The following is a 24,842-nucleotide window of genomic DNA, read 5'->3' on the forward strand; positions in this document are numbered from 1 at the left end:
GTTCCTTACTTTTAATCTCAACTGACAAACTTGGGCACCTGGCACCTCCAAGCTGGGGAAGGGGAGACACGACAGAAATGGCACTTCATCATGGCGGGTGGGGCAGAAGAGGCCGGACAGACATGCCACAAGGCAAGGTGACTTGTAGGGAAAATTAAAAAAAAAAAAAAAAAAAAAAAAGCAAAAACCAAAGCAAACAAAACAAAACAAAAAACCAAACCAAACCAAAAAAACACTTCCAATTTCATGGAAGAGAGAAAAGCAACACCAAACAATTTATCCAGTGCTTTCAAAGCACAGAGGGCAAAGCAAAGATGTGAGAATATATATATATATATATATATAATTTTAAAATAACCCCAGACCCAGTTTCATAACCCCCCCTCTCCCCCCACTTACAGTCAGGGGCACCACAGGCCCCAGAAAAATACTCCGAACAGCCCCACCGCCATCTGTTACTAGCATCTAGCTGCAGGCCACGCGCCGCTGGGGGAGCCCGGCCTGGCTGCATCTCTGCCCCTTTATTAAGTGCTCAATGAATCTGCGGGAAGGGAGGAAAGGAGAAACTCAGGAAGGCCCCACCGTGGAGTAACCCACAGGGGCTCTGGGGGCGGGGGTGGGGGGACGGAGCCTGATCCCAGCTCCTTCTCTCCACCGACCCACAAACTTTATGGGCAAGATGTGCAGTTTGTGTGTGTTAATTTTAAAAGTGCCTTACTTTAAAAAAATTATTTAATTTTTCAAAATAAAAACGGAGTTTTTCCAGGTGGCTTTTAAGGGCAAAATTCTAAACAACTCTTCATACCTCTCTGCTCAGTGTATCCCTTCCCTGAGCTCTGGCAGCTTCTAGAGCTGGAGAGGCAGGTGAGTGTTACAGGAGAGCAGAAACCCCTGCTTTTACTGGGCTTCCTGTGCCTCAGAGACAGCCTGGTCCCCCTCCCGCTTCCCCCACGGTGTGGGCAGATGGGGTGCCAACCTCTCCTATCCCCAGAACAGCAACATTGCACAATTCGGTTCATTCTTGACATTAGTAGCACTTAAGAAAAAGCTGGAAACAACAAAAAAAGGAAAATTAATAGATTTCTGGGGGCGGGTTGGGGAGGGGGCACCACAACTATTTTTGGAGCCGAGACCCAGAGCTGGTTTTGACCGGAGCTGTTTGGCTCTGAGCAGTGAGTTCCGTACTGAGTACAGCAGAGCAGGGCAGGACTCCAAGCTGGCCAGGCACCCCTGTCCCTCTCCTCCTGGCGGGGAGGGTGGGGGGACAGACGGACGGGGTCTCACGTGCTGGGAGAGAAAGCCCTTCCCTCTTCCCTGCTCCGTCTCACCCGGCGTGCCCAGCCCGCTCAGGCTGCAACAGCCGCACCTCGGAACTGCAGACGGGGGCTGTGTTTACCAGGAGCAGATCAGGATTAAAAAGCCGGGGGGTGGGGGCGTTACAAAGAAAGTAAGATGAAATAATTCTGGGTGAGTTGACCTGGAGCAGACGTCTATCTCCACTGGGTCCAGGAGAGAATCCGGGAGGCCAAGACTAAGCCCCATCCTTGGCTCAACACTACACATGTCACCATGTCCCTCTCCGCTTTCTCTATGGGTCAATTCCATGGTGGTTACACCTTAAAGCTTCTCCCTCCAGGCCCGTTCCCCTCATTCTTAAGAGCCCAACTTCAGTACAAAACACCACTTCCCCGACTGCCCAGCCCAGAGACACCCAGGGCTGATGCCCTCCCTGTGTGATGCCACCACCTCCTCCCACCCCAGGTTAAGTGCATAAAAAACTTCTGCCCCCAATGCTCCCAGTCATGTCTGCCTGGGCACCCCCTGCAATCAATAATGCTCCTGTCATTTATCTGAATGTCATCTGTGTTTACCAAAAAAAAAAAAAAAAAAAAAAAAAAAAAAAAAAAAGCAAAAGAAAAAAAAAAATGAGAAAATAAAAAGGTTTAACCGTCCACTGAACAAAGGGAGGACACACAACATNTTAAGTGCATAAAAAACTTCTGCCCCCAATGCTCCCAGTCATGTCTGCCTGGGCACCCCCTGCAATCAATAATGCTCCTGTCATTTATCTGAATGAAAAAAGTGTAAAAAAAAAAAAAAAAAAAAAAAAAAAAAAAAAAGAAAAAGGCAAAAGAAAAAAAATATTGAGAAAATAAAAAGGTTTAACCGTCCACTGAACAAAGGGAGGACACACAACATCATTAAAAATGGTAATAATTAGAGCATAAAAACTTTAGAAACACACGTCAGAGGGCTTAGATTTCTCCCCAGGACCTCGCTCTGACCTCATCTGAGGCGAAGAGCACCTCACTGTGAAAGAAAACCGGAGGGAAGACAAGAGCGGCAGAGTCGCAGCAGTGAGAGAGGGTGGCGGGGCAGGGCGCGTGTTTTCCTGTTGATTTCTAGGTTTGTCTTCTGTTGTCTGTTTTGTTTTCCGTGTATGGTAGGCACCAGTACAGGCACTGCATGCGACGGAAGTTGGGGGCAATGGGAGAGGAGGGGTGAAGGGTTCGAGGCTGGGGCAGCAGACGGACAGGCGTTATTTCTGCCCGCTGATGGACTGCGCTATAGACCGGGGCGGGATCATGTCTAAAAGGTACTCCCGCTGTCTGTCTGCCAAACTGGGAGCTTTGTGTCCTCCGATGCCGGTGTTCAAGTACGCAATGTTGACACCTGGACGCGGAGACAAAGGGGGGGGAGGGTGCGCAGCCATTAGAAGAGGACGTGTCGCCTCCCTGACTTCATGCCCCGTGACGGCCCCAGGTCGATCTGGGAGGACCCGGGGAGACCGGGGACGGGTGCACATTTGGAGGTGGGGCAGGAGCGCCAGAGGTTGTCTGCATCTGTCCAGACTTAGGTAAGCTCTATGTGAGCACCCCAGCTTTAGGGCAAGGGGTCCTCTAGAAACTTCAGTCCTACCAAGAACAGAATCAACATGGTCTTGATGGGATGGGAGAGTCAGAGAAGCAGGAGAATAACGAAGACAAAGAGACGCACTCACGGAACCTGCTTTGGTTTTCTGTGAAGCAGCGCCCCTCGACCATTCAAACAGGGTGGGGACAGCTGACCCTGCTCTTGTCGTCGAGAGGTCAGTAGCCACACGCCCACAGACAGGCGCACCAGTGAACGGACAAGGGCAGGGACCGGGCTGTTCTCACCACCAGAACCCTAGCGCGCTGTGCTCTGCACGGACTGTGAATTTAGCAAACGTGTGCCAAGTAACAAAAGAACGAAGGGAGAAAGGGCTAAAGAAAGAGTGGACATGAAGAGCCGCCTGCCAGCCTCAAGGCCCCTCCCATCACCCCGTCTTACCTGGCATCCCAAGGAGGCCACCAGGCACAGACAACTGGGGCGCCTGTGCGAAGTTGGAGAGCATGGAACGGGCAGACGTGGGTATGCCGCGCTGGAGGCCGCTCTGGGGCTGTGGAGCCTGTGACGGTGAGCAGATGGTGGGTCACTAGGTGGCCACGATGGATGGGGGAAGCGGGGGCGGGGGGGTAAGGGTCCGGGAGCACAGAAGAGCAGGACTTCCCACCAAGGTGGACACACTGGGATGCACGGGTGACAAACCACCCCCTGAAGATGACCTCACCTGCCGAAGCGTATGATGTCTCATGATGGTCTCTTGTTTACTGACGCTGGACACGGCCGGAGCCGCAGTGGGGGAGAGGGCTGCCTGCTGCTGTAGTCGCTGCTCGATTTCCTATCGGGAGTCAGCAGGTCAACTTGGCAGGACAGTACCCGGCCGCCTACCCAGGACACCTAGGGCCCCTCCTACTGCTAACGCTGCCGGCTACAGGAGGGACTGGAGAAGGCAGGTCGGGTCTCTGGGCACAAGTGGCCGGCACTGCTTTGCAGATTAAGGGGTCCGTCTGTCCAGGAAAAGCCTGGTGCTCAGAAGCTGGCAGGAGAGGCCTGGGTGGTGGCAACAGCTGATGGATGTGCTGACGGCTGACGACTTTATGGAGGTTTTATTTCTGACTCCTGTCTACCTGTTTTCCAGAAGGTCCCTGGATGCTACCCAAAGGGGTCTGATGGGTGGTGGGATGGAAAGAGGATTGAGGAGAAGGGTCCAAGCCTCCCAACACACCCTCCCCTCGCCCAGACCCTCTCGCTGTGTGAGCACCACAGGGCACGCCAGCGCCCTCCACGCCGTGCCTCTCCGCAGGGCCACGTGACAGTACATGCTCTTCCTGGTCACTCCCTTGTCAAATACGGACTACAGAGAATCCCGTCTCTCCAAGAGATTTCCAGTACAAATATCACCTCTCCCACCAAAATCCATTTGTTTGAGGAGGACACGAAGTTGAGGAGTGATTTCTTTGGTGCTGTCAGGGAAAGCCACATCTCCGCCTGTCTGTCTCCAGCCGGGACCGCACTGTCATTTATGCTCTTGCCCAACCAGAGACAGTCACATGGAAACGGGCAGACAGATCGGCATGGGGAGGGACAGGGAACCCGGGCCTCCCGGGCATCAGGACTGTGGGGATCACACAGACAAATTCTCTAAAAACCGGAAGGAACTATCTTTTGGGAAAACCCAACCTGACTAGGTGGCTGGGGAGAGACCAGAATTCTTACCTGTTCCTGCTGGAGGGCTTTAACAAAAGCATTTTTCAGCCGGTTGGTGTGCTCAGCCTTCAGAGCCTTCTTCTGGTTGGAGGTCATACACTGCTCACACAGAATCTTACCGCTCTTCTCCTGCTTCCAGTGGGGGGTGAAATCTGTGCGGCACTGGGCACAAACAAAGGGTTCGACCCGCAGGAGTGAGGCGCAGCTTTTGCCTAGACGCCAACAGAGAGAACAGTCAGGCCCTCACACTTCCTCACCCCCTACTTCTCTTTATCAAATGAATTTTTCAGGAGGTGATTCTGCTGAATTAAGAAGAGACTCTAAAAGAAGAGTGCTCTGCAATTTATAAAGTAACTTTTACTTCATTTGACTGTAACAGCATCACTTGAGGGAATCCAGGCAATCCCGTCCCCGCTTATGGAGGAGGAGGCGGAGAAGCAGAGCCCCCAGCAGCAAAGCCTACGTAAGAACAAGCTTTGTGGACAAGTACAGCAAGAGGGAAGTGTGCTAATCACAGGACAGCAGACTCACCTGCATCCGCCACACGTGCTCCTTAGCACCCTTCTACCTCAGCCCACGCTCAGCCCTGTCACATTTACATGCTTAGTTATTCGTGTCCGAATGAGATCTGTTCAGAGTCAATGCCGAGCCCTTCGGGCACTCTCCTCTACTGTCAGGTGTTCCCCTGACATGCCTAGAAATTTACTAACTTCCGTTAATGTTAACACTTCACTGGTTCAGCGCTGGTTCACAGCTTCTACATGGTCATGGTCACCTGCTCAGTACAGAGCAGCCAGTACACCTACTTTCCCACCTGTAAGTCCTCAAATGGCAGAGACTGAACATAACATCATAATGTAGCGCAATGCCACACAAGCACCGACATCACATGTAAGTGTTCTAGCCACCAAACTGTGTATACATCGTGCTGGGCACCACTGAAAAGAACCAACCAACATCCTGTTAAAAATATACAAGATCTACAAAACACAATACAAATATTAAGCCTAAGCTGTACAAACACATAAAAGCATTTCTTTTTTTTTTTTTGCCCCGCCCCCTCATATAAAAGCATTTCTAATTTTTTTAAATGTTTTATTTATTTCTGAGAGAGAGAGAGCGAGCGAGCATGAGCAGGGAAAGGTCAGAGAGAGAGAGAGACACAGAATCTGAAACAGGCTCCAGGCTCTGAGCTGTCAGCATAGAGCCCGACATGGGGCTTGAACCCATGAACCGCGAGATCATGACCTGAGCCAAAGTCGGACACTTAACTGACTGAGCCACCCAGGTGCCCCCATAAAAGCATTTCTGACATGCCGTTCCCAAACAGCCTCTGAAAAGCGAACGGGAGGCGGTGTGAGGACAGGAAGGAGAGGTTACTTGGTACGCGGCCCGGGTCAATCAGGCTTGGCAACCTCCAGCGCAGATAAAAGACTGACCAGAAAAAGGAGCCTCACCTTGGCTGTCGATGACACTCTGTACGACTTCTTCCAAGCCCACCATGTAGATGAACTCGCTGTTGGCCGCACTGGGCAGGAAGTGAAGCAGGGGAGCGGGAGGTTTCGGGGGCGGAATCTCCAAGAGGGTCTTTTCCAGCTGTTTGCGAAGAGCCAGTTTGGCGGCAGCCTGGGAGTTGGCGGCATCGGTCATGGCACCGGGGCTGGGCAGGGGTGAGGACACCCTGCTCACGGTCCCCGGCTGCATGTGGGAGGCGAGGTTCATGTAGATGGCAGAGGACGTCGTGCGCTGGCAGGGAACAGAAGAACTTGACTGCTGGAACAGAGGGGTCACAGCGTCAGCAGCGCGGAGTGGGGGAAGGACTGATTACTTCCGGCAGAAAACACTACCTGAGCTGCGTGTGGACAACTCAGCTTTCCCAAAACTCAGAAAAAGGGAGGAGGTGTCCAAGCTCAACGAAGAACTCCAGGAGCATCCAGGAGACACCTGCCCAGAGGAAGGCCAGGACCCGGCCGGGGATGCTGTCTGGCCCACGCGCCTCGGCCTCTCCTTCCCCAGACCCCCACTTTCCGCCAGGCGGGGTGAGCCTGCTGCTGCTCTGCCGTACGGCCCCCCTTCTCCACTCCTACTCCCAGGGGGTCCCTGCTGCTTCCACCTTGGGGACGACCATCCCTACAAGCTCTACCACGATCAGCCTGGCTGTCCTAGAGCCTCTCTATGTTCCAAACCATACATCCTATGGTCCTTTCAACAGGGAAAGCAAAGACAAGACTTCTCTGTTTCCATATTAGGACTTTCTCACCGGCTGGTAATTGATGGCAGGATTCATGTTGGGTGTTGTGGTGCGAACAAGGCCAGGCTTAGGTGGGCCCCGCTGACCCTGGAGCTGGGCTGGGTTTGGTGCAATAACACGTTGGGACATCAACATATGTGGGAGGGTGGTACTGGTCGCTGAGCGGATGACACTGTGACCCTGAGGGAAGAAGAGGAGATGTAGCTATAGGTGGTAAAATGCCCCACCCACATGCTAGAGAGAGAACACTGCCCGTAACACACAGCTGAGTGGAAAAACAGAAACACGGTCAGGTTCGGTAATTTTGTCTAATGATCTATGGAATAAATGTACCAACACTGTGAACCCTGATTAGTGGCAGGAATTCCCTGGTTTTTCTTCGTATAAGCTATCTAACCCTAGAAGGCAAAGGGCTGAGCTAGAAGTCTCCAGAGAAGAACAACCATGACGGGAAGAGGAGGATTGTTTACCCTACTGTGCCACCCAGCACCACGCAGCCAAGTCAGCCAGGAGGGACCAAGGGACTGTGCGCAGCACCAGCACCTCTACCAAGGCCAGGTTCTTCTACAATCATCACAAAGTCCCAAACCCAAGCTGGGATAGACAGGGCCCTCTGACACAGAGACCCCAAGGCAGGTTACATACCTGTAATGTTCTCAGACTCTGTGGTTCCACGCCCTGGGCCCCGGGCCGGGAGGGAAGCTTGGACAGGCCCTGCTGTCCTCCATGGGCAGGAGACGGCTGGACAATGGATGCTGCGTTCTGTACAACAGGGGTCTGGGGGAGAGAAGAGAGAATGAAGACACAGAGACAGAAATCTGGTATACACCTGCACTTTTAAAATTTCTGGTCAGTGTGAAGCTTCTGTTGACCAGAAGGAAAACCGAGAAAAATGGAGTCAAGGCTTTCTTGACTGGGACCCACAATTAAACCACCAACCAACCAACCAACCACTATTCTTAGAAACTAAAAAGCATGGAACTGGACACGAATAGGCCACTAGCCGCTGACTCCAGGGCGCAGCGAGTACCTTCTGGACCACGTTCTCCTTCTGCAGCTGGCTCTGCCTCAGCTTCTTTAGCAGCACCAGCCGGGCCTCTTCCAACCTCAGCTCGTCCCTCAGCTGCTTGATGAGCTGCTGCCGTTCCTCAATGCCTTTCCCCTAAGGAAACACGAGGCCCTCAGCTACGGGGACAGGCGCCCGGACAGAGTCCCCCACCTGCGAGACGCTCTCTTCTTCCAGGTCTCAACTCTGTATCTTGCACGAAGCAGAAGCAGTAAGAGGGACTGCTGTCTTCGTGTCCCTGGGGTCCAGCTCAGTGCTGCGAACTCAGCAGGTGCCCAGAAGATGCTTTCAGAATATAAATGCTAATCAACCAGATTCCTGACAAAATAAGAATGGGCAAAGGGAGACACTGCTCTTCTTTAAAACACTGTTTCTAGGGGTGCCTGGGGGGCTCAGTCGGTTGGGCATCCAACTTCCGATCAGGTCATGATCTCACAGTTTGTGGGTTCGAGCCCTGCATCAGGCTCTGTGCTGACAGCTCAGAGCCTGGAGCCTGCTTCAGATTCTGTGTGTCTGTCTCTCTCTACCCCACTGGCGCTCGGTCTCTCTTGCTCTCAAAAATAAATAAAACATAAAAAAGAAATTAAAATAAATAAGTAAATAAAAGGGCATGCCCTCAGAGCACCTGGCTGGCTCAGTCAGTGGAGCATGAGACTCTTAAATCTTAGGGTGTGGGTTTGAGCCCCATGTTGGGTATAGAAATTACTTAAAAATAATATATATTTTTTAAGTTTATGTATTTATTTTTGGGAGAGAGAAAGCATGAATGGGGAAGGGGCAGAGAGAGAGAGAGAGAGAATCCCAAACAGGCTCTGCACCACCAGAACAGAGCCTGATACAGGGGCTCGAACCCATAAACTGCGAGATCATGACCTGAGCTGAAGCTGGATGCTTAACTGAGCCACGCATGGACCCCAAAAATATAATCTTAAAAAAAAAATTAAGGGCACATAAGTGGCTCAGTAGGTTGAGTATCCAACTCTTGATTTTGGCTCAGATTGTGATCCCAGGGTTCTGAGATGAAACCCCACATCAGGCTCCGCACTGACTGTGCAACCTGCATAAGACTCTCCCCCCACTTTGTCCCTCCTCTGTGCACACGCTCTCTTTCAAAAACAAAACCAAAACAGTAAAAAGTAAGTAAATAAATAAAATGCCCTTGAAGTTGAAAATCATTTATAAAAAGTTCATCACTGGGTATTTATTAAAAAAAATTGTTTTTAAACGTTTATTTTTGAGAGAGAGAGACAGAGACAGATAAAGCATGAGCAGGGGAGGGGTACAGAGAGAGAGACACATAGAATTTGAAGTGGGCTCAAACTGCTGACAGCTCAGAGCCTGACCGATGTGGGGCTCAAACTCACAGACTACAGGGATCATGACCTGAGCCAAAGCTGGACACTTAACCGACTGAGCCACCCAGGGCATCCCTGTGGGTAGTTACTTAGATTCAAAAAGTAAACTATAGGGGCACCTGGATGGCTTAGTTGGTTAAGTGTCTGACTCGTGATTTCTCCTTCTCTTTCCTCTCTCTGCAACTCCCCTGCTCGCTCACACTTCCTCTCAAAAATAAATACAGGGGCGCCTGGGTGGCTCAGTCGGTTAAGTGTCTGACTTCGGTTTAGGTCAGGACCACACGGTTCGTGGGTTCGTGCCCCACATGGGGCTCTGTGCTGACAGCTCAGAGCCTGAAGCCTCTTTTGGATTCTGTGTTTCCCTCTCTCTCTGACCCTCCCCTTTTCACGCTACCTCAGAAATAAATAAAATTAAAAAAAAATACATAAACTTAAATTATTAAGATGGTAAATTAAAAAAAAGTAAATTATAAAAAACAAAACTGAGACTCTTAGGGAACTGAAGAAAAGAGGAGCAAAAACGAAGAAAGAAATCATTTTATCTTTCTTCTATTTTTTACCTTAAACATCTCCAGGTTGGCTGCTTTGAGTCTTTCTTCCATTCGGGAGCTGGAGCGGGGACTGGAAGCCTCATTATCAGATAAAACAATGATGTCTGGGGAGGGAGTCAGCCTTCCACGGTCCGGCTCACTAGACAAGAAAAGAAAAAAATGAAAGTATTTCAATATTGAAGGTTCATAGAAAAAGTTAAGAAAACTTCTCTTCCACACTGAACAAAGAAATCCAAAGGAACTTAGGTCTGTCTCAATCCACCCAGGGGATTCAAATCATAGGATGAAGACACCAAGATGTAAGTGGTGACAAATCCTCAGCAAAAGTGCTCGCCATCCAAGTTCCTTGTGCAGGGGCCAGACACACGGTGACTGGCTTCAGAAATGGGAGGGAGGAGTGTTCTTTTTTTTTTTTTTTTAATGTTTTATTTATTTCTAGGAGAGAGAGAGACAGCGCGAGCAGGGGAGGGTCAGAGAGAGAGGGAGACACAGAATTTGAAACAGGCTCCAGGCTCTGAGCTGGCAGTCAGCACAGAGCCCGACGCGGGGGCTCGAACCCACGAACCGCGAGATCGTGACCTAAGTGAAAGTCAGACGCTTAACCGATAAGCCACCCAAGCGCCCCAGGGAGGAGTGTTCTTATCACATCAGTTTGAATCAAAATTCTAAACGCTTCCCCTGTATCTCACTTCCCTTTGGGTTGTCTCCCTGGTTATGCAGAGGCTCAAGAAGGAGCAAGCAGCCTGGCAGAGGCAGAACTTCGGTAGGGAATGCACGCTGTGAAGGAGGCACGCACCGCAGCCTCCACGGCGCGGCCCCAGCTCCCTGCGGGCTCCCCCAAGATGAGGTTATAGGGCACCCCTGGCGGCAGTACAGAGCTGAGGCCCAAGAAAGCATGGTTGCCAGCTGCCTGAGGGGGTGACAGTGCCAAGTCTATAGCCCTCTGGGGGACCGAAATCCCTAAACCACACCTATGGAACTTGCATCTACTTACCAGATTTGTACTTAGTATCTTCCCTCAGAAATAAACTCTCCAGAAATGACTTTGAAATCTAAATCTTCCTCACTGGCTCCTCATATTTCAAATCTCACTCATTAGACAACTGTGGTTTTGGTCTTTTGGGGCTGGTTAAGAACATCATACTTGTTTCTCATAGACAGTAAAAATGGCACTCCCTGTTTAAGAGCTGGATGACAAGAATTCTGGAAATTCTAATTGCCTCAGATTCCCAAATCACTGACCACATCTTCTAACTCTGATTTCTTGAAAAAAATATTTTTTGGGGGTGCCTGGGTGGCTCAGTCGGTTAAGCGTTCAACTTCAGCTCAGGTCATGATCTCACAGTTTGTGGGTTTGAGCCCCGCGTCGGGCTCTGTGCTGACAGCTAGCTCAGAACCTGGAGCCTGCTTTGAATTCTGTGTCTCCTCTCTCTCTCTGACCCTCCCCTGCTCACGCTGTCTCTCTCTCTCTCTCTCAGAAATAAATAAAACATTAAAAAATTTAAAAAACTTTAAAAATATTTGTTGTTTTCAGAGACAGAGCGCAAGCTGGGGAGGGGCAGAGACAGAGGGAGACACAGAATCTGAAGCAAGTTCCAGGCTCCACGTTGTCAGCACAGAGCCCGACGTGTGTCTTAAACTCATGAACCAGGAGATCATGACCTGAGCCAAAATCAGGCAATTAACTGACTGAGCCACCCAAGCGCCCGCTAACTCTCTGATTTTTTTTTTTTTTAACTCTCTGATTTCTTAACTCAAAGATATCTTCCCAGACCCTACTGCCTTTAGTTCTTCAGTATAGTCAGGAATACATAGACCTAGAACAATGTGTTCTTAGTTCTTAAACATGAAACTCAAATCCTTAAGTCCTGAGAGCCTCTCTACCACTTCTCTGGGTCTCTTGTCTCAGTTGCTGTTGGGACATGGATGCCCAGGTTTTTGGAAAAAAACACCCTGCCTATCTGGGTTAGGCATTCCATTTCTCAACTTCCAGGCACCTGGAAGGCTCAGCTGGTTGAGTGTCTGACTCTTGATTTCTGACCGGGTCACGATCCCGGGTCACGATCCCAGCTTGGGACCAACCAAGCCTCTCTGTCTCTGCTCCAAACTGAACATGGAGCCTGTTTGGGATTCTCTCTGCCCCTCTCCCCTCTCTCCTTCTCTCTGCCCTTCTATCCTGCTCACACACTCTGTCTTAAAAAAATAAACCAAATTTAGCTAAGAACATAAAATACAGGGACAGAATGATACGCATGACTGTCTTGGAAACAATTAGGTTTGTCCGGACTGCTGTGCAGGCACTGGTCACAGGCGGCTGAGCGTGTGGGGTTAGGGAAAAAGAAGCCACTAGAGGGAGAAGGGCCTTTCTTTCCCTAACCCCACATTGCTGGTATAATGGTCGGGACTACCTGAATTCATTTTCTGGTTGTTTTAGTTTTCCTTTCTACATTCCTTCATCCTTGTCCCTCCATCCCTGACACCAACAATCCAGATCTCCTTCCCTTCTTCTGGTCGGGGCTGGAGCCATGCATCAAGATTAGTTATCTATCTCTAAGCTAAGGAAACTGTCCTCACTCAAGTGAGTGTCGCTTGCTGCTTCGGGATGGCTCAGTGACAAGGAGGGCAGATCCGTTCCTGGACGGAGGCTGCGGAGATGAGCGGCATGTCGGAAGTTGTACCTGAGAACAACCCTGAGATTTTATTTTTGGATGTAAGCAGACCCACATTAGGTACAGGACAGGCAAGGAGAAGCCCCAGTTTTGTTCCATTCTTCAAGGTTTTTGGTTTTGCTTTGTTTTGTTTTGTTTTTTTACTTCTGACCTGGGATTCTGGTCTCATTTATTAAACTTTCTAAGGAGAGAAATTATTTTGCCACTTTCCCGAACATACATATGACTTACATCATTTGGTGTTCTTAAGTATGAACCCCTAGCAGTTGGAGAGAGATTACTAAAAGCCTGACCTGTTGCTGACATCAGTTACGACTCGGACGGGCAGGTTTACAAAAGACACGTACTGCCTGATCCTTCTCCTGGTAGTAAAGACAACTAAATAGAAAGAAAACGGCTGCATTTCCCTAGCACTCCAAAACATAAGCAAACACTGGTTTCATACACACCTGATGTCCTATAGTTTGTAACCTGCCCAACCGATGGCAAAAAAAAAAGTTTCAGGCAAGTACGATATGGCTATCATTGATACCAGAGGCCCTTCATTCTTTCTTTTATTTAAAAAAAAGTTTTAATGTTTTATTTATTTTTGAGAGAGAAAACAGAGACAGTGTGAGCAGGGGAGGGTCAGAAAGTGAGGGAGATACAGAATTGGAAGACAGGCTCCAGGCTAAGCTGTCAGCACAGAGCCTGACGTGGGGCTCAAACCCACAAACTGTGATATCATGACCTGAGCTGAAGTCGGACACTTAGCCGACTGAGCCACCCAGGCGCCCCTCTTTCTGCTTTTAAATTCTCTCCTTTTGTCCATATCAAAGACACTGTTGCTCTCCTTGCTGAACAATCAATGCTGTTCACTCTTATAAAAAGTGCGGGGCTAAGCAGGAATAACTGTCAGTGTATCTGGGGAAAGAGAAGAAGAGTGTCAGGGGCCAGTAAGGCCTAGTTTTCCATGTAGAATGGGGATCTAGATTGTTTACATCAACCCTCTTTTCCTGGAGACCATTAGAAACAGCTCCCAGTTTCTAGAGGATCAAGTTTCAAAAGCTCATTCCTCTAAAATAAAATCAAATGCAATGGTAGAGTTTTCCAGGTAGTCTGACTTTTCAGCACAGACTTTATTTATTTAGTACCGTACCAATAATAGCACTAGGGAGACCACACCACAATGTGTGACAGTGCTTCCATGAAAAATGCATTTTCAGGGCCAATTTGGGATGTGAGGAATCCATCCAACACCTCTCCTCCTCTCCCCCCACTCAGGTAGGACCAATATTTGCTCAAAGCGGGAGGGCACTTTCGGGGCAAGTGGTTTGCTTAGGGGCACAATCTCCTTCATCTGCTTTCTTTTTCCCCCAAAGGATCTAAGGATTAATCTATCTTCATAATCTTCAGCTCACACTACATATAGCTTCCAAGCTATCTAAGGATTTTTCTCCTCTTTTATGACCAACAGGGAATTTATCTCAAGTTTCCTAAGGGTTTTAAATGCTCTTACCAAGAATAATGTCCCCTCACTGGGTGTGGCTTAAAAAAAAAAAATCCTGGGATAGTACTAGTAACTATACATTAAAAGCTAGAGAAAGTGGGGGCACCTGGGAGGTTCAGTTAGTTAAGTGTCTGACTCTTGATCTTGCTCAGGTCTTAATGTTTATTTTTGAGAGAAAGAGAGAGAGAAATCACAAGTCAGGGCGGGGCAGAGAGAGAGCAGAGGAAGAATCCCAAGCAGGCTCTGAGCTGTCAGCACAGAGCCTGATGTGGGGCTGGAACACACAAACCGTGAGATCATGACCTGAGCTGAAGTTGGATGCTTAATGGACTGAATCAACGAGGTGCCCCTCAGCTCCGGTCTTGATCTCAGGGTTGTGAGTTCAAGCCCTGTGCTGGGCTCTGCAGTGCTCATGAAGCCTACTGTACAAAAAAAAAAAAAAAAGCTGGAGAAAAGAAATGCAGGTAAGGCTGTAAGCATTCCTTTCTCCCTCAGTCCTAAGACAAATTCAGCAAGGCCAGCTGGAGGGCAAGTGGACTATGCCCTATCTATTAGCTATATCTGAACAATTAATAAACTGAATGTTCTTGAAGCTAAGGTTGTCTACGCTGTGATTCACTGTCCTGGAAGCTGTCACCCTCAGACAGTGCCTCTTAATATGTGCTCCACTGTTTCAAGTACTCAACCTTGACACTCAAGAAAAGCCCCGTGTGCATGTGAGAGTGCACGCACAGGAGGGAGTGTGTGTACCACGTATGAACATTTATATGTACGTGAAGCCCGAGGAGGGTGGTACACACAAAGCAAGGATGGAGAGAATGACCACATGGAGACAACTGCCTTGTTCACATAAAGAAAGGCCACGCCCATGCTTCTGGATGTATTAGAAGCTGGGACTCTATAACAAACATTCTACAACTCTCAGGACGGTCTGATGCTCTCCTAAAATGGCTGTAAGATTAGAGGGAAGCATGTGTTATCTCATTTCCAACTGGCCTATCAGCTCTGTGGTGCCTCCTTCATCCAGAGATGACCGCTTTATCTTAAGGGCACGAGCTACATAGGGTTCTTCTGCACAGTAAGCAAATATATGAGGCACCGAGTTTCATCTGGAACTGAGAGGAATTTGTGGTCAAGCCAGATGGCACACATACGTCTTCTTTCAAGGTTTAGGATGGAAAACACCTCCTCTCATTGGCATTCTTTCCATCTCCGTTGCTTACGAGAAGCCCCTGTTGCCGGAGGCAGCCGGGCTGAGCCATACCTCCGCCTGGCACTCATGTCGACGGGCTCGTCACTGATGTTCTCTTTGCCTGGCCTCCCTGCAGTCCTGGCGTCTCCGTGAGGCCTGAGGTTCCCATTGAGCTTCTCTTCGTAGCCCTTGACGCCACTGCCGTCCTGTTTGGTGGGCAACTCATGCGGCACCTCAAGATTCGCCAGATCCTTCCGTTTGAGCAGCGCCAGCATTTTCAGGCGCTCCATGGCCTCGTGCCCTTCCATTTTGAGTCGCTTAGCCAGGACATCGTCTCGCTCATCTGCTGGGTCCAAGCTCCGCTTCAACAGGTTCAGGCGAAGAGCATCTTCTGTCATCCTATCCATCCTGTGGGAGGAAAATACAAATGAGATCAGAACACAAGCCCTGTAACAGTCCACAAAGAAAGAGGACGGGTGGTAAAGGTATTCAGAAGAATCACAGGAGCTCCTGGCTGGCTGAGTTGGTACAGCATGCAACCCTGGATCTAGGGTTGTGAGTTTGAGCCCCACGTTGGGTGCAGAGCTTACTGGGAAAAAAAAAAAAAGAAAAAAGACAAACAAACAAACCCTAATAGTTATATGGAAGTTCAAAGATCACTGAGCTAACTATCTACACTCTATTTTCCCAGAACACCTATATTAAAGGAAATTTCTCCATTTAACTTCAGCAGTGGAAAGTAAACTTCAAGTACTTTCTAGTTGTTAAGGTCCTGACTATACCACTGCTATACTCACCTGTACGGTCCATTAAAGAGGCTACATCTTTCAGAAAATAAACATTCTTTTTGACTTTTTTTGGTGCCTACAATGTTCAAACCATCTGTACTGGTTTTAACTCTCATACCGAATTCTTCTCCTGGAAAATACCTCTTTTATGGACCAGGAAGTTCCTCAAGTCACCCAGGCACATCTTTCATTGGCTTATCTTATAGAGAAATATGAGAAAGATGAACTAAACAGAGTGTTTAATGGGCAGCCTCAACTGTCTGGATGCAGCAAGAATCAGAGGGGCCCACTGTTATCTGCCCTCAAGTCTATACAGTATCTTAAGATACTTGGCTTTAATGAAAGACTCAGGTGTTTAGGCTGATGGGAGGTAATGCTTTCTCTACTTATGTAGCAAAATTATTAAAGGCAAGAAAATTACCATTTTCCCTCCTCTTTGATTTTTTGAGCTAACAAAATCTAAATACAGAACTTCTTCCACACTTTAAAATCCAGGGCTTGGGGTGCCTGGGTGGCTCAGTCGGTTGAGCGTCCAACTTTGGTTCAGGTCATGATCTCACAGTTCCTGGGCTTGAGCCCCACGTTGGGCTCTGTGCTAACAGCTCAGAGCCTGAAGCCTGTTTCCCATTCTGTGTGTCCCTCTCTCTCTGCCCCTCCCCTGTTCATGTTCTCTCAAAAATAAATAAATGTTTAAAAAATTTTTTTTAAAAATCCAGGGCTGTTTTCCTGGTAGGAAATAGAAATGAGGCACCAGAAAGAAAACTTTTTTTTTTTTAATTTTTTTTTTTAATGTTTTATTTATTTCTAGGAGAGAGAGAAAGAGAGACAGCGTGAGCAGGGAGGGTCAGAGAGAGAGGGAGTCACAGACTCTGAAACAGGCTCCAGGCTCTGAGCTGGCAGCACAGAGCCTGACGCGGGGCTCGAACCCACGAACCGCGAGATCATGACCTAAGCGAAAGTCGGACGCTCAACCGACTAAGCCACCCAGGCGCCCCCAGAAAGAAAACTTTTTGAGTCACAGGTTCAAACTGCTAATTACACTTATAAGATCAAATTATTTAATAAGTTACTTCACCTCCCTAAATCTCAATATTATCCGTAAAAGAGGGTACTTAGAAGATGCTCAACAGTATCTTTTTTTTAAGTTTTATTTTTATTTGAGAGAGAGAGAGAGAGAGAGAGACAGCAAGCAAGGGAGGGACAAAGAGAAAGGGAGACAGAATCCCAAGCAGGCTCTGCACTGCCAGCACTGAGCCTGATGTGGAGCTTGAACTCATGAACTATGAGATCATGACCAGAGCTGAAGTCAAGAGTTGGATGCTTAACTGACTGAGCTACGCAGGCACCCCATGAAGATGCTCAACAAAATTTAATTTATATGCTCTAGGGTTATGAGCTCTATACTCAAAGATATGACATCAGGCCCAGTGATTCACAGACTCAAGCAGCAGGACAGAGAAGCCTACGAATGTTAACTGGTGCTCTTGAAAAGAAAAATATGTATATGCTTGAGGCGTCTTCCTTCTTGTAGTGAGGAATAAAATAAGAGCTATTTGATCCTTTCCTGAGTATGAAAAAAAAGCCAGATCTCTGAGTTTTGGGGTAATGTTTCTTAATTCTCCCTTAAAAAATTGTTTTTAAATGTTTATTTATTTTTGAGAAATAGAGCACAAGCAGGTGAGGGGCAGAGAGAGACAGAGACACAGAATTTGAAGACAGGCTCCAGCTCTGAGCTGTCAGCACAGAACCCGACGCGGGGGCTCGAACCCAAAAACGGTGAGATCATGACCTCACCGAAGTCGGACACTTAACCAACTGAGCCACCCAGGCGTCCCTAATTCCCTGTTTTTAAAAGATCAGGTTTATTGAGACATAATTTACACATCACATAATCCACCTTTTTAAAGTGCATACTTCAATGGCTTTGAATATATTCAGAGTTGTGTACCCACTGGCCACAATCAATATTAGAACATTTTTATCATCTCCCCTGCCCCTAGAAAACCCATACTCCTCAGCAGTCCATCTGCCCCCATCTCTGCCCTCAACTACTTTTTGCTCCTAAATTTGACTATTTTGGACTTTTCATATAAATGAAGTCACACAACATATGGTCTTTTCACTGAGCATCATGTTTTTAAGGTTCATTCAGTTTGGAGCCTGTATTTGTACTTGGTATCTTTTCATGGCCAAATGATATTCCACTTGCACAGCTGTTTATCTGTTTATCAACTGGTGGGCATTTGATCCCCCCTAACCCTGCTTGTTGCTATTATGAACAATGCAGTTACGAAATTCTGTGTACAAGTTTTTGTGTGAACATGTTTTCAGTTCTTTAGGGTGAATACATAGGAATGAACTGATGGGTGCTGTGCTGGCTCTTTGTTCAACATTAAGAATCATAAGGCTGCTTTCCAAAGAGGCAGCACCATTCTATCTCAGTGTCAGCAGTGTGGGCGTCCAACTTCTAACAGCTTCAGACAGACATATTATAGAACATACAGACATTCTTTAGCTACAGGTCCCCCTAAGGAACTGTGTTATTTCTTCTTTTTAGTGCTTATTTATTGAGAGGGAGAGATGTTTATTTAGTGAGTGCATGTGTGTGCACGCAAGCAGGGGAGGGGCAGAGAGAGAGGGAGAGAAAGAATCCTAAGGAGGCTCCATGCTATCACTGCAGAGCCCAACTTGGGGCTCAATCCCAGGAACCATGAGAACATGATTTGAAATGAAATCAAGTGCTTAACTGGTTGAGCCACCAAGGCACCCCATGATATGTATGAGTTCTGAAGTGGCATACCTCTGAAAAATATCCCTAGATGGGAACTGGAAAGCTCAGTACTACAGAATAGCAAAAGTTAAGCTCTAACTGCACAGTAACAGTGTTCCAGGTAACTTGATCAACACCTGATGCTGAGAGCACCATTAAGAATCTCAAGGGAACTGTAGGTGGGAAAAGTCTGTTACTCAACTGATCATGCACCTAGATGCAAAGAATACTCCAGAAAAGCACACAGCAAGATATACAGATGCAAATTAATACAATATCGTGTTCTAAGTTTTGAGACAAATTATATTCATGAATACTGAAAACAGAAGACAAAGCAACAAAACGCAATAACCTAGAGTTGAATGAATGGAGTTTGAGACAGCATCATTATCCTGGCTTCTCAAACGGTTATACAAACAGCTGAATACTGCTCAAATAGTTCTTCCTTGTTATACTCCAAAGAAATAAATGGATATGAAAGCTGGGAGAAGCCAGAACCAGATATCTGAATGTCTAAGTTAAGTAATCTTTCCCAAGAGATGATCTGAGAACTCTGACCAAATTTTCCTTGCCCATTCTTGACTTTACTGATCTTATTACAAGCTCCAATTGTATGTGTTCATAGCCGGGCGTGCCTCAAAATCCAACGAAACATGGATGAATCTTGAATATAAAGTGAAGTAAGCCAAACACAGAAGGACAGCTATTTTATGGTTCTACTTATATGAAGTATCTAGAATCTGCAAATTCAGAAAGACAGAAAGTAGATTAGAGGCTACCCATGACTGGGGGTGGCGAGAGGGCAATGAGGATCTAGTATTTCATAGGAACAGAGTCTCTGGGATGAAGAAAAAGTTCTTAAAATGTACAGGGGTGATGGTTTCACACTATGAATGCACTTAAAGCGACTGAATTATATAGTTAAAAATGGTTAAAATGTTAAATTTTGGAAAAAAAGAAGAAAGGAAAATAAAGAGAAAAAATGGGGGGGGGATAATGGTAAATTCTGTGTTATGTATATTTTGACACAATAAAAAAAAATCCAATGTAACAGACAAATTAAAAATGGCACAAAAGGGGGCGCCTGGGTGGCTCAGTCGGTTGAGTGTCCGACTTCGGCTCAGGTCATGATCTCACGGTTCGTGGGTTTGAGCCCCGCATCAGGCTCTGTGCTGACAGCTCAGAGCCTGGAGCCTGTCTTCGGCTTTTTTTTTTTTTTTTTTTAATGTTTTATTTATTTCTAGGAGACAGAGAGAGAGACAGCATGAGCAGGGGAGGGTCAGAGAGAGAGGGAGTCACAGACTGCAACAGGCTCCAGGCTCTGAGCTAGCAGTCAGCACAGAGCCCGACGCGGGGCTCGAACCCACGAACCACGAGATCATGACCTAAGCGAAAGTTGGACGCTTAACTGACTAAGCCACCCAGGCGCCCCCTGTCTTCAGATTCTGTGTCTCCCTCTCTCTCTGACTCTTCCCTGCTCACGCTGTCTCTCTCAAAAATAAACCATTAAAAAAATTTTTTTAAATGACACAAGAGATCCTTTGGGGTTATAGAAATGTTCTAAAGCTGGAATGTGGTACTAGCTGTACAACTCTGTATACCTACTAAAAAAAGTCACTAAAACATAAATTATACTCCAATAAAGCTGTGAAAATAGTATTCAATGTAAACTTGTCACACAAAAATTCCTCTCCAAAAAGCCAAACAAAAATTCTATAAAATAGGGGCGTCTGGCTGACTCAGTCAATGGAGAGTGCAATGCTGAATCTCAGGGTCGTGAACTCAAGCCCCACATTTAGCATGGAGTCCACTTAAAGTAAAAAACAATTTCTGTAAAATAAATGTTGTATTTTGCCTTTTAATGCATAACCAGTCTTTTTTGTTTCTTCTGGGCTGCTAATGATAACAGCTAATCTTTCTTAAGTACCTACTTAAAAGCCAAACATGCTACTAGGCACTTTATCATGTGTTATTTAAATTTCCTCAACAAGTTAGTAAGTAAGTGGTGTTACCCTTACTTTACAGCTGGGAAAACAGGAAATCAAATATCCCAGGGCTGTAAAACTAGACAGTGAACCTGGAACCCCATGCAGGCATGCAGGTCTAGCTCACTTCAAGACTGTCACACGGAGGGATGTATCAGAACTGGATAATCTTAAGAAGCAGTGCTGGGCACCTGGGAATGTGCATTCCCATCCATCAACCCCCACTAATACTATGTATAAACACTATGTGCCAGCTAGAGGGTTAGATGTTAAATTGTTAGGAATAAAGGTGAAAAGAGACTAGGCCACTGTCTTTTAACAGTTTCATTCCAACAGGAGACAGATGTGCATGGAACTGAAGGAAGTACTTGTATGTTCACAGGAACCCATCTTCTCTGCCTTCTTATATCTTGCTTTTCTTCCTTATATTTCAATGAAGAGGACTGAATTCATCTAGAGGCAAAAGGTAGAAGCCTGGGAATCACCCCTGACTTTTAAATCTCAGTCTCCAACTCGTATGCTCTCTTCCCTGGAATGTGAGTGTGAAAACACGTGGTCCTGGCATGCTGCTGCTGGCAGCCATCCTGTGGCCATGAGGGAAGGTAGGCAGCCTGCAGATGAAGCAGACAGTGCACAGAGCACCGAGCTGGGAGCTAGTCACACAGCTGTGCCACACATCAACTGCCCTGAAGCTAGTGTCTGGATTTCGGTTATACAGGCAAATAAACTCCCTTAATGTTTAGGCCAGTATGAGCTAGGTTTTCTGTTCTATAAACTGAAAATATCTTAATGGAAAATTATCAGAAGTGCCAAAGTGACATCAAGGTGGACATATCCAAAACACAGGTGGATACATGGCAAACCAACAGAAGAGCCAGCACCTAGGCCAGAGCTGGAGATAAATACTTGAACAGCGAGAGGAGGTAATGGAAGTAGTGTATGGGCAGTAAGTGAAACTGCCTAGAAAAAAAATATATAACCACAAGAAAAGAGGGCCAAGGATAGATTCTTAGGCAATACCTACATTTAAGGGTTGGTTGGTCGGAGGAAACTAAGAAATGGCCAGAGGGCTGGGGGAAAACTAGGAAAGCTGGAAATATCAAGAAATTAAAGGAGAGTTCCAAGAAGAGAGTAGTTAATTATGTCCAACAATTATAGCAGGAAGATGCCCAGCTTTATTTTATTATTTTTTCGAGAGAGACTGCGCGAGAGAGCACGAGAGAGCGCGCAAGCAAGGGGCAAGGCAGGGGTCCAAAGGGACAGAGAGAGAACAGGATCCACACCCAGCTTGGAGCCCAGTGTGGGGTCGACTGCATGGCTGTGATATCGTGACCTGGGTGTAAATCAAGAGTCTGACACTTAACTGACTGAACCACCCAGGTGCCCTCAAAAATACCCAGCTTTAAATCTGCTGTCGACTGTTATAAAAAACAGATGGTAACACAGCTCTAGAGCCATGCTTGTCAAGTTTCCATCTTCCTGTTAACACCAAACCAGAATGCAGGTGTGCAGCACAGGCTTCGACGACCCTGAGAGAGAGGAGGACGGAGGGGTGAGCAAACTGAATTAACATCTACCAAATGCCTGCTGTCCACTAGGCGATGTACAAGCCCTATTTGCTCTCGCACTAAATCACATCACAGGATTAACAGAAAACTTTTGTCAGTTAAGTTAGAAAAACACCAATTTTCAAAAATGATAAAATTAAGCCTATAGTTACATAAAAGTAAAACAGTATTTCTTTAACACATAAAAAATAAGTTGTTCTGGGGCATCTGGCTGGCTCAGTCAGTGGAGCATGTGACTCTTAATCTCAGGGGCATGTCTAGCCTCACGCTGGGTGCAGAACTTACTTAAAAAACAACAACAACAAAAAGCTCTATGCCCAAACTGGGGCTTGAACTCACCACCCAGTGGATCAAGAGTCACATGGTTATCCAACTGGGCCAACCAGGTATCCCCTTAAAAAAAAAAGTTAAAAATATTTTGAGGACATCTGGGTGACTCAGTCAGTTAAGCGACCAGCTCTTGATTTTGGCTCAGGTCGTGATCTCACGGTTCACGAGTTTGAGTTCCACGCTGGGCTCTGTGCTGACAGTGTGGAGTCAGCTTGGTATTCTCTTTCCCTCTCTCTCTGTCCCTAGCCCATGCATGCTTGTGTGCTCTCTCTCTCTCTCTCTCTCAAAAAAACAAAACAAACAAAAAAACCCTTAATATTTTGGTTTCAAAATTCCCAGTAGAAATGAAAATATTTCATTTAAAATATTATACACCCTTATATACATTCTTTATGTAGTTTTATATATTATATATAATACTCATGTAACATACACAGTAAAACCCTCGTTTGCGAGCATAATTTGTTCCAGAAACATACTAGTAATCCAAAGAGCTTGTAAATGAAAGCAAATTTCCCCATAAGAAACAATGGAAACTCAGATGATTTGTTCCACAACCAAAAAATACTCATATAAAAATGATTACAATGCTGTAATATAAAATAATAAAGAAAGTACAAAATATAAAGAAACATAAACAAATTAACTTACACTTAACTCTGAAAACCTCTGTGGCTGGTGAGAGGGAGACAGGAGAATGGTTACTGGGTAGGACGACTTTCACTATCACTAATGGAATCCTAACTACTGGCTCAATGGAATCCTTTTCTTTTCATGCATCTTTAACAAGGAACCTGTCCAATAACACTTAACTTTTGCATCCTTTTGAGGATTTCGCAGAAATGTGACACTGCATTGTCATTAAACAGATCTATCGCTTGCTGTGCTACAGCCTTATTCGGGTGGTGCTTTTCTACATTTTGCACTGTTTCCCACATTTTACACATCTCTCTGATCTCATTTGGATCCAGGGATTCCTCGGCTTTCTCCTCCTCTGCAGACAAGATCTCCTCTATAACCTGTTCTTGCCTGTGATGCAGATCCATCGGTTCGTCGGCGGTCGGCTCCTGGCCATGCTCCTCCACCAGCTCCTGAATGTCGTCCTCATGCACCCCCAGTCCCACGGTCTTCCCCTAGGATACAGTGTCATTGATAACTGGTGGCTGCTACTCATGAGCGAGCCCCTCTAAGTCACACCCAAGAACACAATCGGGCCACAGTTTTCTCCAAGCAGAATTGAGGGTTCTCTTGGTGACCCCGTCCCAGGCTTTACCGATGATCTTGAGGCAGTTCATGATATGGAAATGATTTTTCCAAAACTCTTGAAGGGTAAGGTTTGTTCCTTTGGTCACCTCGAAGCATCACTGAAATAGTGATGCTAAAAAGAGCCTTTTAAAGTTCAAAATGACCTGCTGATCCATGGGCTGGAGGATCGGAGTGGTGTTGGGAGGAAGGAATTTGATCTTAACGGACTTGAACTCCTCCGGTAAAAAAGGAGGAGGATGAGCCTGGAGGATGAGCACGAGCATTACCCACAACCAGCAAGGCTCTGAGGGGCAGATTCTTCTCTAAAAGGTATTTCTTCACTGCAGGACCAAAGACCTCATTGATCCACTCAACGCACAAGATACAAGTGACCCAAGCCTAGCCCTTGAATCTCCACAGAACATTTAACTGGCTCTTCTGCACCTTGATTTCTTGAGAGCTTGTGGATTCTCAGAATGATACATGAGCAGGGACTTGACTCTGAAATCTCTGCTTGCATTAGCACAAAATAAGAGGGTGAGACGGTCTTTCATGGGCTTGTGACTGGGCACTACGTTCTCCTCTTCATAATGTAGGTCCTTTCTGGCATCTCTTTCCAAAAAAGTCCTGTCTCATCACAGTTAAAAACTTGCGCTGGCAGGTAACACTCGGAAGCCATAAGCTTCTGGAACTTGGTAGCGAATGCCTCAGCTACTTTAGTGTCTGAACTCACAGCCTCTGTGGCTCACAACACTACGGATGCCACTTCTCCTCTTAAAGTTATCAAACCATGCCCTGCTCACTTTGAAGGCTTGTTTTCTGTTGACGTACCTGGCAGTTTACTTATGAGGTCGGTGTACAAGGCATTTGCCTTCTCGCAGATAAAGTCCTCAGTCACAGTGTCACCTGCTAGTTACTTCTCGTTTATCCAAACCAGAAGCAACTTTTCTACATCTTCTAGAACACGTGGCCATTGCTTTGATATTCTTGTGACTCCTTCTGCTGCACCTG

The 24,842-nt window shown here is 46.8% G+C and overlaps 1 protein-coding gene across 5 annotated transcripts in view; it reads right to left on the reverse strand.

Moving 5' to 3' along the window:
• Positions 1-2,146: 2,146 nt before the first annotated feature.
• GATAD2B (GATA zinc finger domain containing 2B) overlaps positions 2,147-24,842 on the reverse strand; it is a 90,138-nt gene continuing 67,442 nt past the window's right edge. For 4 of the 5 annotated variants that reach the window (XM_039218958.1, XM_039218954.1, XM_039218956.1 and 1 more), the window contains 10 exons: positions 15,218-15,553; positions 9,805-9,934; positions 7,854-7,985; positions 7,469-7,600; positions 6,833-7,003; positions 6,030-6,345; positions 4,582-4,784; positions 3,593-3,703; positions 3,313-3,430; positions 2,147-2,673 (listed from right to left, as the gene is read on the reverse strand). In XM_039218958.1, coding sequence (XP_039074889.1) covers positions 2,540-2,673; positions 3,313-3,430; positions 3,593-3,703; positions 4,582-4,784; positions 6,030-6,345; positions 6,833-7,003; positions 7,469-7,600; positions 7,854-7,985; positions 9,805-9,934; positions 15,218-15,552 — 1,782 coding nt within the window. In that variant the 5' untranslated portion in view covers position 15,553 and the 3' untranslated portion in view covers positions 2,147-2,539. The remainder of the gene's footprint in view (positions 2,674-3,312; positions 3,431-3,592; positions 3,704-4,581; positions 4,785-6,029; positions 6,346-6,832; positions 7,004-7,468; positions 7,601-7,853; positions 7,986-9,804; positions 9,935-15,217; positions 15,554-24,842) is intronic. The other variant, XM_039218957.1, reaches the window with a different exon arrangement.

The sequence above is a fragment of the Hyaena hyaena genome, unplaced genomic scaffold (assembly GCF_003009895.1).
Source record: "Hyaena hyaena isolate Hyena2069 unplaced genomic scaffold, ASM300989v1 scaffold_783, whole genome shotgun sequence".
Taxonomy (NCBI): domain Eukaryota; kingdom Metazoa; phylum Chordata; class Mammalia; order Carnivora; family Hyaenidae; genus Hyaena; species Hyaena hyaena.